Source organism: Eutrigla gurnardus (genome assembly GCF_963514095.1).
Source record: "Eutrigla gurnardus genome assembly, chromosome: 11".
Taxonomy (NCBI): Eukaryota; Metazoa; Chordata; class Actinopteri; order Perciformes; family Triglidae; genus Eutrigla; species Eutrigla gurnardus.
In genome coordinates, this window is record NC_139925.1 from 24870629 (window position 1) to 24885352 (window position 14724).

General features: G+C 42.2%; 1 protein-coding gene and 2 long non-coding RNA genes across 3 annotated transcripts; all 3 read left to right on the forward strand.

Annotated features, from left to right (window-relative positions):
* The first annotated feature begins 1586 nt into the window (after positions 1 to 1586).
* On the forward strand, positions 1587 to 2448 carry LOC311020741. Its single transcript, XR_014597924.1, has 3 exons — positions 1587 to 1744; positions 1962 to 2063; positions 2276 to 2448. It is a non-coding gene; the product is annotated as an uncharacterized lncRNA (long non-coding RNA).
* Positions 2449 to 4235: 1787 nt separating this feature from the next.
* LOC311021003 lies at positions 4236 to 5168 on the forward strand. Its single transcript, XR_014597965.1, has 4 exons — positions 4236 to 4345; positions 4519 to 4697; positions 4807 to 4900; positions 4992 to 5168. It is a non-coding gene; the product is annotated as an uncharacterized lncRNA (long non-coding RNA).
* A 36-nt stretch (positions 5169 to 5204) lies between these two features.
* Positions 5205 to 7386, forward strand: LOC311020734 (uncharacterized protein; the record flags this gene model as incomplete). The annotated part of the gene is made up of 6 exons (XM_084020939.1): positions 5205 to 5336; positions 5434 to 5551; positions 6043 to 6134; positions 6467 to 6581; positions 7043 to 7284; positions 7378 to 7386. 6 exons carry the CDS (start codon positions 5205 to 5207, stop codon positions 7384 to 7386), a joined length of 708 nt encoding a protein of 235 aa, XP_083877065.1.
* Positions 7387 to 14724: the final 7338 nt, after the last annotated feature.

Here is a 14724-nt window from a genome sequence, read left to right on the forward strand (position 1 = left end):
AACTGTAGGTCTTGGTCGATACAGCCTGATTTATTTGCATCTATACGATCCCTAGTATTTTGCACCTCTTCTAACAACATTTTTTCTTTGTTACAATTTTGTTTATGCTTCCATGCTGAGTACTTTATCGCATGACCTCGAAAAGCGCATTTGAAAGTATCCCATACAATATGTGGATTTGCAGAACCAGCGTTAAAGGAAAAAAAATCCAAAATAAATTGCTTGGATTTACAAATAAACGTCTCATCTTCTAGTAATGATTGATTCATCTTCCAATACCCCCTTCCCCTCATGGTGTCTGTAAAATCTAGTTTTAATGTAATAAGATAATGATCAGACCGAAATCTTTCGTCAATCATTACTTCACTAACTTTTACCATTAAGGCGAAAGAAATAAGAAAGAAATCTATTCTACTTGCCAATGCATTTCTTCGCCAGGTGTATCTAATTAGATCCGGATTCTTTATTCTCCAAATATCAACTAATTCCATTGCGGACATCATGGACGTAAGAGCGTATCGCTTTTGACCTTGATGATCATCTTTTCCACCAGTTCTATCTTTGGATGGTTGAAGAACAGTATTGTGATCTCCTGTCTGAATTACAGGAATATCACAATGCTGAATCATCGAATATGAATTCTCAAAAAAAATAAAAAAGTCGGGCTACTTAATATGGCCGACTCGAATGGCGGATTATACATTTGAGTCGGCTGAAATGAACACCGACGTGGGCCGATTCGAGCGACCACACCAAGGAGACTCATGTCACGGACGCCGACTCTCAAAGACGCCGATTTTCGGTCCGGTGTGGACCCGCCTTAAAAGGTGGCAACCCTAAGTGCTACACATAGTTAGCTAATAGTTAGCCAGGAGAACACGCTATGTTTTCTAGAACGATGAACTGAATGCAATCTAGTTGCTAGTCACTGAACTAGCTCAGACTATGTGAGATTGAAATCTGAATAAAAATGTTGGATTCAAGTTAACCCTGGCAAGTTCTTGTCACAACGCCATCAATTGCCAGACTTCAATTAAATTATTTGCAAGCTCGTAAACATCCATGGACACCAAAGATACCATATAATAGGGCTAGGTTAAGGATCATTTTATAGCTTAAATAAAATGAACTGAACGTGAACTATTGAAATGGTGTATTAAAAACGTGAACTATTCATTTTTAATCTGTGTGAACTGAATTTGTAACTATTTAATGTGAAGTATGGACTTACACATCACTTAAAGTATTCATATTGTAATTTGTAGTTTGGTGATCTATTCTATATTATATTGATTTGTTTTTCTCTTTCTCAACAGGTTCCCTTATCCCTGTCACTTCCAACTACTGATTAGCAGCACCCTATAACAACAAAAAGGCACTTTTAAGAGCCACATTTGTATTGTATCTTGTCAGTCTCTCTACTTTCTGTTCTCTCTTTTACTATCTTACAGTGTATCTCTCTCTCTTTCTCTCTCTCCCTCCCTCTCCCCTCACCTGCCCTCTCTCCCTCCCTGTACAATGTCTGATCCTGAGCCGAACCGGCTCCAGAAGGAGTTGAGTGACCAGGTTCAGGCTGAACATCAGGCTCACCTCCAAAACCTCCAACAGCTCATCAGCTTGCACCAGGAGGCAGAACCATCCACCAGCCAGCCATCAAACCGCAATCAAGGTGTTAGGTGGATTAAGAGGGACTGCGATGGAAACATTATTTATGGCAGACCCAGATCATCCCGAAAACAAGCAGGTCAGATTTGTTTTACATTTGTGTTAATTGAAATGTAGACTTTATCTCCAGATCTAGTTTATCTTGGAATGGTATACAACATGATCACAAGTCTTGGGTCTGAATTAGAACATATCTGAGGTTATTATTACATACCTGTGCCTAGCATCAAGGAAACTGAGACGTTAAAAGTTTGTGTCATTGAGTGTAAAAAGCAACAGCTTTTTTGCTACAGCAGGTCCCAGTCACAGCCAGACTCGGAAGACTGGTGTCTCTCCTCCTGTCATGGCTCTGGAAACCAGTGGGGAAGTGACCAGCAACTTTCCTTCAGTTACTGCTGGTATGTTCTTTATTTTGTCTGCACTGATGCAAAACAGTATGTTCATTTATTACGATAGGAATGTACATTTCATAGTTTTGTGTTTTGATTGTTTTGTGTTTGATCAATAGATAACAGATAACATTACACATTTCAAAATGACTGTTATTCAATGCCATTATCTTTTGTTGTTATAAGCCGTTGGTTTTCAGTGTTGTGCATTGTCTTAACAGAGTCTTTCCTTCAAGAGCTTGAGTGCTCACTGGCTAAGGACCTGTATGTGGATGATACACCACCTCAAGCCGCAACCGACTGGTCGACTCGAAAGAGTCTGATCTCAGGGTGGTGGGCGAAAGAGAGATCCCGGCTGGTCAACACCATGGTGGGCAAACAACGGCAGGTGGCAACTCGAGTCTGCCAACAATGTCCAGACCATCCAGCAGTTATCCGCTGTTGTGACTGCCGACCACACCCTTTCCTCTGTGGCCAGTGTGACATCAGGGTCCATCGAGATAGAGTCTTCCACAACAGGGATTCGATGATGCATGGTTTCTTTGAACCATTGCCTCCGACAACCTGTGTTGTGGAGAGTGTTCTTACCCAGTGTGGTAAGTTGTAGTTTTTGAGAGTCCCCTTCTCAGACTATATTTTTTCCAGTTATCACCTGGAAAACTGAATACTGATTTCTGATCAGTTGATGAAGCCATGAAGTCCTACCTGGTTTCAAAATAGCTGCCAGTAAATACATATGTTGTGCTTTATTTCTCATACATGTTTCTTTTTTTCTAAGAGCGTCTTATACCTTTGGAGATGCCAGCAGAAATATGCAGCTGTCCACGAGGATCATCCCGTGTCATCGCAGGAAAGTCCATAGTTGTGGTTACAATGAATGGTAAGAAGAACTTCAGGGGTCGGGATGGGGTCAATTCTGTAAAAGTGGCTGCAGAATGTCACCCACAGCTATTTCCTGATCACACACCATATCAACTCTAAACACAAAGACGCTGAGGGTCATCTTAATATGGACATATTAATATCATATTATTATGACATATTAATATGACGGCGGGGCTGCACGGTGGTGTAGTGGGTAGCACTCTCGCCTCACAGCAAGAGGGTCCTGGGTTCGATCCCCGGGTCGGCCCGGGTTCCTTCTGTGTGGAGTTTGCATGTTCTCCCCGTGTAAGCGTGGGTTCTCTCCGGGTTCTCCGGCTTCCTCCCACAGTCCAAAGACATGCATGGGGATAGGTTAATTGATGACTCTAAATTGCCCGTAGGTGTGAATGTGAGCGTGAATGGTTGTTTGTCTCTACATGTCGGCCCTGCGATAGACTGGCGTCCTGTCCAGGGTGTACCCTGCCTTCGCCCAATGACAGCTGGGATCGGCTCCAGCCCCCCCGCGACCCTGAATACAGGATAAGCGGTAGAAAATGGATGGATGGATAATATGACGGCATCATGCAGACGCAAATGTATTATCTGTATGTGATTATACAAATGGTTGGCTAAATCTCCCATTGTGATGTTAGAATGTGTATTAAAATTCAGATATTTGCACATCTCATAAAGTTTTTGACCACATTTTGAAAGTTTATGAGCATAATTTTTGGCAACAGTGGTAGAAGCAAAATAATGGACTTTGCGACGTTCGAATATCAAAATGTTAATGCACTCCGAGGTGTAGCCTAAAGGCCACTCCGCTTCACGTTGTGACCGCATACCTTACACCCCATCTAGACCACTGCACTCATCTAATGAGCGACTGTTATGTCATTCAAATGATCTGGTTTGTATGAGTGATGTTTGTTGCAAAATGGATTTTTAACACCTGCAACATCAATGAGGGTTACTGATGTTGGCACCTGTTCCTATTTCCTGGGATTTTATATCTTTTTATTCTCTCCTAAGCTTATTTTATGATTTACATTATAATTAAAATTACAAATTGATGTTAATTTTGATTGTTGTATTTTTGTATGTCGCTTTAGACAAAAGCGTCTGCTAAATAACAAACATAAGCACATACTAGCTCGGCTGTGCCTTACATATATATATTTCTTTTTTTTCCAGGGCGATATGATCTCAAATTGCCTGAGATTCGATGCGAGGCTTGTGAAGCCTCATGGACTCCTGGACTGGATGACATAGTCTCCAATGACTACTGGCCTGCCACCTCTCACTTTGCAACGGCATATGCTTTGGACATCCTTTATTCTTTTGAAGAGGTGAAGATGGCAGCACCAGGGATGTCAAGCCAAGCATTTTTAAGAATGCTGGACAGACGGACTATCCGCTTTGGCCGTGTAAGTATTAAATAAGTTCAGTAACTCAAGAGATAATACTGTGAGTTATATGATATGATCATGATACATGAACATTAACACTATATTACACTACATTAACATTTATACACCTGCGACCCTTTGTCTAAGTTCTTTAATTTCTTGTTCTCTGTTACTGTTCTCTTTTGAATCAGACTGGGAACATCACAGCAGACAGCTTCCGAACCAGCTTTTTGGAGTGGGAGGCCGTCCGATACAAAGTGGAGAAATTGTGCAGGGAGGACCACTTCGACTGCCCAGCGTGCAGCCCAGGCATGCTTGTGGTCTCAGTTGATGGGAACCGCAAGCACTATAGGTTCAAGAGTGCTGCAAGGTAATTACTAAATCTTGTGTTTGCATAGACAGCTCATCATTTTGAAAGTAACTGTTGTGAATTTGAAAATCATATGAATATTGAAAGTCTAAGTATGTCTTTTATTTAGATCTGAGGAACCAGCCATCTTTGATGGCGTCTTCATTGCAAAAGATGATGACGTTTCAAGATTCGTGGACTATGTCCATTCCTCAACCAGTCATGTAAACTTGCACAAAACATTATATTTACCTATAAAACAAAGAGGGCATTTTTTGAACAAGTTTGGACTGTTAACCATCTTCCATGTTGTAGGCCTCTGGAAGAGGTGTCTGTGGAGGGCAGTGGTCAGCGGCACGTGAAACATCTACTAAGTCATCAGGGAAAACAGACGAGGAGGGCCTGGAACTCGCTGTGTGTCGTCATGGGGTTCTTCTTCGTGCCCTCAATATGTTCAGGGGGGAGATTTTTGCCTACCCCCTGTTCCTCCAAAAAGAAATAGCCTGTAAGCCAGTGACATTTTTTGCCATGGATGTGGCATGTAAGTACTGGCCACACCTCCGAAGAGTGGCAGAGAAATGCCCTGAGCTTCAGCATCTCCTCACCATGAGGCCATTTCTTTCAGTGTTTCATGCCAAAGCCCACGATTTCAAATGTGAGGTAAGAAAAAATGATTGTCAATGAGATGTTCTGTTCCCTGAAAACCTGCATAAGATTGTTGCCATTAAGGTTTTCTTTTTTTGTTTTCTTTTTAAAGGTAAAATGGAGCGGAGCATATCAGGAGGGGGCTGGTTCGACTCTTGGGGAAGAGGTGGAGCAGTGCAACGCCTTCCTCTCGAGGATTGCTGTTACAACCAAGCACATGTCAAAAGCAGGTATGGTAACCGGTACAATTTGATCCTGGTGACAATGGTGAGCCACTTTGAGCTCATGCATATATGCTGACTCTGAAAATATAAAGCTTAGAATATTCAACACAGATGGATGGATGGATTACAATACCATCATCCTATGTTATTTAAAGTGAGGATAATGAGGGGCAATGTGATAAAAAGAAATGTACTGTACTGTTGTTGGTTGGGCATACCATACCATTCACCTACTGTCCTGCCATAGTGCTCTCTGCCATTTGCCTACTGTCCTGCGCCACTGTTTCATGCTATTTCTTCACTATCCTGTGCTATTTCCACACTAGCCCTTTCATGGGTGAGTAGTCAAATGGAACAAGACAGCGGGTTAGTACCATAGTACTATACTGTGATTTATTATCTGGGAAAAGTTTGTGGTACCCAACAAGTCTGCACAGTTTCTTCTACTACTGCTTTTTGAAAGAAGGATGATCATCTCATATTTTTGATGTTTGCAGGACGCATAGACATGCTGACGATCATGGCCATGCGCTGGAACCAGCACAAGTTTGACAACTTGGCTTCCACGCTTGCCCGCCGATATCAGAAGGTAAAGACACCAGTTTTCCCTTCTGCAACATGCATAACAATATTGTAAAAGTGGCATATATCACAAAAATATAGACTTGCCCAGATACAGTGGAATATACGGATGGTTCTATATGTAGTGTCAATTGTATTTTGTGTCTTGATATAAAATGTAATTTACACATATTTCATACCACATATATTGATAGTCCATGTATATACGAATATACTGTATATTTAATCAGTATTAATTGTATGTGGTTTTCTAATAGTGAAGGCACTTTACATTCCTTATCAAGAATATTCAACGTTGTAGGCAATTCCCACATTGTCATTTTTTATTTGTGTTTAAAGGCCACAACAACCCTGCGAAGCCAGCTGCATAACTTGGAGGCTCTGAAAATGGAAATGGACATCACAGACAAACAACTGGAGAGCTGGACCATTGATGTCAATGAGTGGGCAGAAGGTAGAATATACCGTTTGATATGCTGCTCGATGTATCACTTCTGTGCTTGTAGAATTATGAAAGTATAAACATATTTGTTTTGTATTGTCATCGACACAAGCTTCTTTTAATAGCTCTCTCACTGTGAATTTCTTTTCATGGTTTGAATTTAGCTTGTAGCAACTGCACGTAGCCTTAAACCTGTGTGTCAGGTGTACTAAACTGACTAAGCTTGGCTGCAGTTCCAAAGAGGTTCATTGTAATCGTAGTGGAAGAGCACATACTCTGATTGCTGATGACTTGTGGAAAAGATTATCGCCATGGGGACAATAAAGATCTAACCTAACTATACTCAACCTTAGCTACAAGTGTAGCCTCTCAGTTACAGAGATTGTTGAGGCTCGCTTGCCCATACACCAGAAATAATATTTCTTCATGAAATCAAGAAGCATATTTCTTATATCTTCATTTCTTCTTCTCAGCAACGACATCCCCAAATGATGCTGATGTTGCTGCTGTGACCAGCCGAATCGAGGAGCTGGTCGCTAGTGTTAAGAGGAGGTCCCTGCGTCTTTACAAAGGCAATGACGGTTGCAAAGGACGTGCTCGGATCCGCCGAAAGATCCGGGAGGAAAAAAAAATCTTAAGTTCAGCTGTGGAAAAATACAACGCCATGGTTCCAAACACAGAAAACCTGACCCTGGACACCATTCTGTCTGACGAGGTTGTTTGGCCATGGCAGCTTCCACACAGTGGTATGTACACAATTCCGTTGATGTGAACTCGAACTGACTTATGTTTCATCTATGTATTCCAGACTCTGTAGATCTAAGGATGAAGAGGAAGGTTTTTGACCTGGTGATGGCAGTGAGGAGACTCGAGGAGGAGAAGAGGATTCTTGTTGCAGAAATGCATAATCATTGGAGGTGTATTTGCACCCGTGCAGACACCCTGAAACAGATGTCATCTCAGCTCTCGAATATGACATCAGGTATGTATTGTAGTTATATTTGGCATACATTACAATATATCAGAAAGTTGCTATTGAATAAAGGCTCTATGTGTTTTTACGTGTAAGGTGAGACGTGGGGCCTGCAACAAGATGGGATCCTAGGTCTACAGAGCATGACGTTGAAGAACTTAAAAGCAAGCAACAGCATGTCAAAGCATGCAAAGAAGTGTTACGTGCAAGTTCTGACTGAACAGAACATCAGCTTTGACAGTGATTCTGAGGACCATACCGGGAGTGACTCTGAACAAGACTAAACAGCACTGTCATGGCCAGAGTCTTTTTTTATGCTGTTGTGTGCTGGGGAGGCAGCATTAAGAAGAGGGCCACTAGGACAGGCGGCTAAGGAGTGCTGGCTCTGTTTTTGGCATGGAGCTGAAGTTCATCACATCAGCTGCAGAGAAAAGTCTCTTTCTGCCCCAACCATCACATCACTTTTGCTAGTATCCACTATCCATCTCACCGTCTTACAGGCTACATTAGCCACTCTACACAATCTGGACTGTGGTCCTAACATTTACCCCTGTTGACTTGTATTATCTTTCGTGTGTCTGTTGTAGAGTTCTCAACGGGTCGGCCCAGCCCGACAAACCCGACGGGGTCCGGGCCGAAAAAATATACGCAAATGAGCCGGGTCGGGTCGGGCCTCGGGCTTCCTTTTTTTATAAAACACATTTCATTAAAAAATAAAAAATAAAAAATAAAAAAAATTGTAGGTTGTAAATTATATATTGTTTGCTGTGAATCATCGCTGTTCACGTTTGGTCAATCTGGCTGCCTGCTTCATGGGGCAGACGCACACCTGACAGCAGCGAGAGACTGTTCAGTGTGGCTGGCCGTACCATTGAGGAGAGGAGGACACGCCTGTTCCTCCACGATGCCTTATAAACCTCCACTTAGATGCCTATTGTGTGTCCATTTTAGTGTTTACGATGTGTGGTGTGAAATAGTTGCCTGATTGAAGTGTTTGAGTTCTTTTTATAGTGTGTGAAGATTTAATTTAATATTTATTTACGGCATATTTATTTATATAGGCTATTTAAAGTTTCGGTTGTTTGTGTTAAATCTTTTAATTTTAAATAAAGTTTCATTTGAATTCACATCTGCTGTCTGTCTGATCGTGATAACAAGTGTATGAGGAAAACAATGCAGGCGCGCGGGGGGTCGGGTTCGGGTCGGGTTCGGGCCGACAATTCATGCTGGTGTGTCGGGCTGCGTCGGGTTCGGGTTTAAAAACCCGCGGGCCATTCGGGTCGGGTCGGGCTGTAATTTTCAGGCCCGTTGAGAACTCTAGGGCTGGGGTATCTGTTGTGGGGTATCTGTTGTGAAGTTAGCAAAAATATAAATTCTGTACACATCATCAGAAAAATCAACGGAAAACACTAAAACTCTATACTCTGAACTCTGCATAAAATCTGCATCTTACCATCTGATTTGATGATGGAGTCGTATGCCTTCATCATGCTTTTTAAAAAAGCTGAGTTGATTTGTGTTCGTGGCAGATGCGTGACTACATCTGCCACCAACTTGCCTGTGCCTTTGTGCCTCCTGCTAATGAACAAGATGGGCTTATAGCCCAAAGCAGAACGTTTTTTGACCTGAAATGAAACAAAGTAATTAGCACATTTGCAATACATTATGTTACTACATTACTACATAAATGGCAGTCCATCTAATATTTAAAGACCCAATCTGCCAAATAGTTTTTAATGTTTAAGTGTTAACCATGAGATTAAAGACGTATTGTAAAATTAAAACACATAAATAGTAATTTGAATTGCAACTGTCAGTGCTCGATTTCGTTTGAAAATAGTTAATCAGATGTTGTGACAGTAATGAAGATGGCGTCCACTCCATGCTGACTTTGAACAATTTTTACAACAGGAGCCCGCCTGCATAGAATTAAAGTATCATTTCATATAGTGTATGAGGAGCTGTTTGTTAGAGCAACTTGCATGTGATATATATTTATCACTTGAGCGTCATGTGTGATGTGTGAAGCAAAAGCAGTTTAATAGGGATGTATGGTGTGGTTTGTCCCCTTAGGACAGACAGATGGCTGTGCATGTTCATGTAAATACTGTATGTACTTTGGCCTTAATATTGATTCCCACTCAATTAATGTAGTATGAGCATTTTTACTTACAGCAATTTGGGCAGAGGCCACCACCCGTGATGCATTTTTATTTTTCATGACCCCCTGGACCCAGTCATCATTGATGTGCTCCGTCTTTAAAATACGCTTGTTTGGCAGCGTGGTGTAACAAGCATTGCAGGTTTTCCTGTTGGCCTGCTGACGGACCTGGCAGCTTGGGCAGGGCCTGAATTTTGGCTTCGGCATTCTGAAGTGTACACACACACACAAAAAAAATAAATATGAAATATCATACAAGAGTACAAACGCACATATTGAAGAAAGACAGAGCTAGTTAAAATATTAGCATCTGTCATACACCAGTTGGCTAAGCTTAATTTATCACTATTCTAACATTATCAAAGGTAGTACTAGCTCTGGATGTTTGCAAGTTGGCTAATGACATAAGTGCAGAAAAAGTGTGAAACAGAAAGACGCCAGAAAGCGAGCTGTTTGCTTTCCTGTAGTAATAAACCATCTTTGAATACTGACATTCCTCACAAAAGTGAAGTTTGATTACTTCATACCAACAGCATTCATAGCTAATATAGGCTGGCCTATATTGTGCAGACTCCTGCACATTTCATTTGGTGCATTAACTAGTTATTATATGCCAGTCTCTATCCATGAATGACAAAAAAATATATATATATTTTCTGATCCCAACCTGTACAGTTTCAGTGGATTGCAGGGATATTCGCGACCACCACTCAGAGGCAGTAGGGGAGAGGGGGAGACAGGGAGAGAGAGAGAGAGAGAGAGAGAGAGAGAGAGAGAGAGAGAGAGAGAGAGAGAGAGAGAAATAACAAGACAATAAACAATACAAATAAGACAAGATACAAGACAAATGTGGCTCTTAAAAGTGCCTTTTTCTCTATGTTGAATTGGGATGAATGAATTAGGATGCTGGACAGGGATAAAGGTACCTGCAGATAAAGAGAAAACCAAATCAAAATAGAGTAGATCACCAAACTACATATTACAATATGAATAACTGCCCAAGAAAAAAAAGTTCAAAAAAATAATTTTGAGCCCTGAACACAACATTTAGCTGGCCCATAAATGAGGTACAAATGTGTTACACATATATGTAACTTGTCACAAATATCTGCCAATGCGAAAAGTACACGTCCAAATCAATATCAATGAACTAGCACCAAGAGGTCAAGTTAGCTAATCTAGCTAGCTAGCAGAGGCGCTGGGCAAAGGTGTCTTGGATCGTCGCACACAGTGACGCGTTGCACAAAATTGCGCAAAAATATAAATCTTAATGAAAAAGTACAGTCTTAAAATATCATTTTAATGTAGATAAACTTTTAAAAATAAAACGTGGTAGGAATTGGTTTCTGCCCCACGAAAATGTATGTTTCCAGCACAGGCAAAACGCTGGATGGCTAACCCCTTTCCGTCAAAATACGAAGATGAGGGATTTGCATTCAAATCTATCGGATGACCCTTTACGGTGCCAAGCGACGAAGAGGGGCCCCCCCTCAACGTCGGCTTAGGACGTCAGGGCTAAATGACCAAACGGCAGTATGTGACGGCAAGGGGTGAGACCGTGTTGAAGAAACCCCCATAAGCAGTGCTCTTGTTTCAGCAGGTGGTGCAACTGGGGCCGGGAGAGACTGTGCACTTGCGATTCTCCCAGTCAGAGTTAAGGTGGCAAATGGGAGCAGGTACATTCAGACCTATGCTTTCCTCGATCCCGGCTGCACGGCAACGTTTTGCACGGAAAAACTAATGAACCAGCTAAATGTGAAAGGACGCAAAACAGAGATACTTTTGCGAACAATGGGACAGGAGAAGCCTGCAGGGACCTATGAGGTCAGAGGACTGGAGGTGGGGGACTTGGAGGGCCGCACATATCTGGACCTGCCGAAAGTTTACACACAAAGTAAAATCCCAGTCTCAAAAGAAAACATAATCACACAAGCTGATTTGAAGAGATGGCCCTATCTCAATGGCATCCAGTTAAAGGAAATTGAGGCAGACATTGAACTCCTCATTGCGAATAATTATTTTTTTTACACTATTTATTTATTATTGTTTCTCTTTAGCCACACAGGTCAGGGCCCTCCTCCTTGTCAAGCGATCCTCCTCCCGTGATTAGGGAGTGAGGACAGCTGGTTCGGAGAGTGCTTCTCTTTTGTCTGTGGAAGGAGTGAGGAGTGATATAGTTTTTTGACCACTGAATTACATTTTATTTGATTTGATTTAAGTCAACCCGGAGATCGTTTGCTGTAAATAAATCTCAATGTTTTTGATCCAAACTATCTCTCCGTGAGTGCTTTTTATTTAGTGAGTCGTATACCTCCTCCTCACACACTGCTCTTATGTTTTTTGATCATCGACTTTTTTTGGAACACAAGAGTAGCCACAACAAGTCAAACAACTTCACTGAAGACTCCAAGGAAATCGGAGAGTCGGCGGCGGATCCAGGCGAACCCCCGCCGACACAAGAGGAAGCCGTGAGTAAAATCAGCTGATCGGCTTTATGAATGAATGGGCCGCTGCGCTACAAAGAAACAATTGAACACTGCGGGATGCAAAGTTGTGGACTGTGGATGTGGACTGCAATGAAACGGGGATGTTGGAAGGATGTTTAAGGATAAACTAATTAAAGGAATTTGTGATGATGTCTGACACACCTGAGATTGCAACTGAGTCCGCAGCTGAGGCAGCAGCGGGGACAGCAGCGGAGAAAGCACCTGAGACCGCAACTGAGTCTGAGGAGCGGAGATCGCGCTTCGCTTCGCGCAGAGGCAGATTGGGAGCGTGCACGAGGGAAATTAATGAAATAAAGGCTTTGATGACTGATGTTGGAAATGTTGATAAAGTCAGTGACACATTTGAAGCGTTTAAAGGAGCTGTGGATGAATTTATAAATGCTCATAAATCTGTGCAAGAACTCTTATCAGAGGGTGAAAAGGAAACTGATTATTATGACTGGTATGAACCCAGAATAATGAACCTGAATTATTTCGCAAAAGAGGTTGAAATATGGAAAAGAGAAATTGCACAGTCAAAAGTTGGACCACTGGACAGCATATCAAATGGATCACGCAAATCAAAGTCTTCGTCTTCCATTTCCTCAGTCTCCTCAGAGTTAAAAAAGGCCAAGGCGGATCAAGCTGCTGCAATGGCACGAGCTGCCGCACTGAAAGAAAAGCTCGCTTTGCAACTGGAGGAAACAAAACTGAAATCAAAGATGGAGAAAATGGAGTTGGATGCAGACCTCGCAGCATCGGCTGCCAAAATAAAGATTCTTCAAAGCGAGGAGGTGGAGCAGGAAGCTCCAGGCGATGGCATGAATGAGTATTATGACTCTCTCCATGAACCAGAAACAATGGAGAGCAATGTGGAATTTATGCAATTAGGTGCCATACCCAAAACTCCACTTCACCAAACCATCTTAGGTCTTCCCAGACCTACCCCCATGAGTCTCTCAAGACCTCCCACTATGAGACACACCCCACAAAATAAACCTCAAATAAAGAATGTAACTCAAACATACAAGCCTGAAACTGCAAATCATAATCACACCATAACCCATACGGCACAAGATTACTCAGACAGGGGCGTTAATGCTGCCCATGATAACTTGGATGTGGTTATTCAAAGACAAAATGACATAGCAGAACTGATTGTCTCACAGCAAAACCTGTCTAAATTACCTGTGAGAGAAATGTCTGTGTTTGATGGTAACCCATTGGCATATCAGTCTTTTATCCATGCATTTGAACACTTGATTGAAGACAAAACTAAAAATAATCAGGACAGACTCTATTATCTTGAGCAGTTCACCTCTGGTTTGCCTAGAGATTTGGTTCGCAGCTGTTTGCACATGGATGGAGGCAGGGGCTACTGTGAAGCAAGACGCCTTTTAAAAGAGCACTTTGGAAATGAGATAAAGATTTCTGGAGCTTACCTGGAGAAAGCCTTGAATTGGACAGCGATTAAAGCTGAGGATGGGAAAATGCTGCATGCATATGCAATGTATTTGAGAGGATGCTGTAATGTAATGCAAGATTTACAGTATTTAGAGGAACTTGAGATCCCATCAAACCTAAGGCTAACAGCATCCAAGCTACCCTACAAGCTCCGGGAAAGATGGCGAACCACAGCTTATGAGACACAACAGAGAACCGGAAGGAGAGTCAGATTCCAGCACTTTGTGGATTTTGTGGATAAACATGCTAAGATGCTTTTGGATCCATTGTTTGGAGACATTCAAGACCAAATCACAATGAAAAGGTCTATCCCAAGGGGCAAAAATGAAACAAAATCAATTAGAGGCAAAAACAGCAGCTTTGCTACTTCAGTAGCAGTGAATACAGAGAAAGCAGGATGCACTGTAAAGCAATCAGCTGTTCCACAAACAACACCTCAAATCACACCCAGTCCTGTCATCTCTTCCTGTGGATTCTGCCATGGGAAGCATGCTCTGATTGACTGCTCACGATTCAGAACAGTCACATGACAACAAGGTTGAATTCTTAAGAAGCCATGGACATTGCTTTGGTTGCCTACTAAAAGGTCATATAAGCCAAAATTGTAAAAGAAGATTAATGTGTCAAGTTTGTCAAATGAAACATCCTACCGTACTCCATATCTACAATGCAAAAGGCCCCAAACAGGAAAATCAAACAAAGGCCACTGCTGAGACAGAAGAAACCCCCATAAGCAGTGCTCTTGTTTCAGCAGGTGATGCAACTGGGGCCGGGAGAGACTGTGCACTTGCGATTCTCCCAGTCAGAGTTAAGGTGGCAAATGGGAGCAGGTACATTCAGACCTATGCTTTCCTCGATCCCGGCTGCACGGCAACGTTTTGCACGGAAAAACTAATGAACCAGCTAAATGTGAAAGGACGCAAAACAGAGATACTTTTGCGAACAATGGGACAGGAGAAGCCTGCAGGGACCTATGAGGTCAGAGGACTGGAGGTGGGGGACTTGGAGGGCCGCACATATCTGGACCTGCCGAAAGTTTACACACAAAGTAAAATCCCTGTCTCAAAAGAA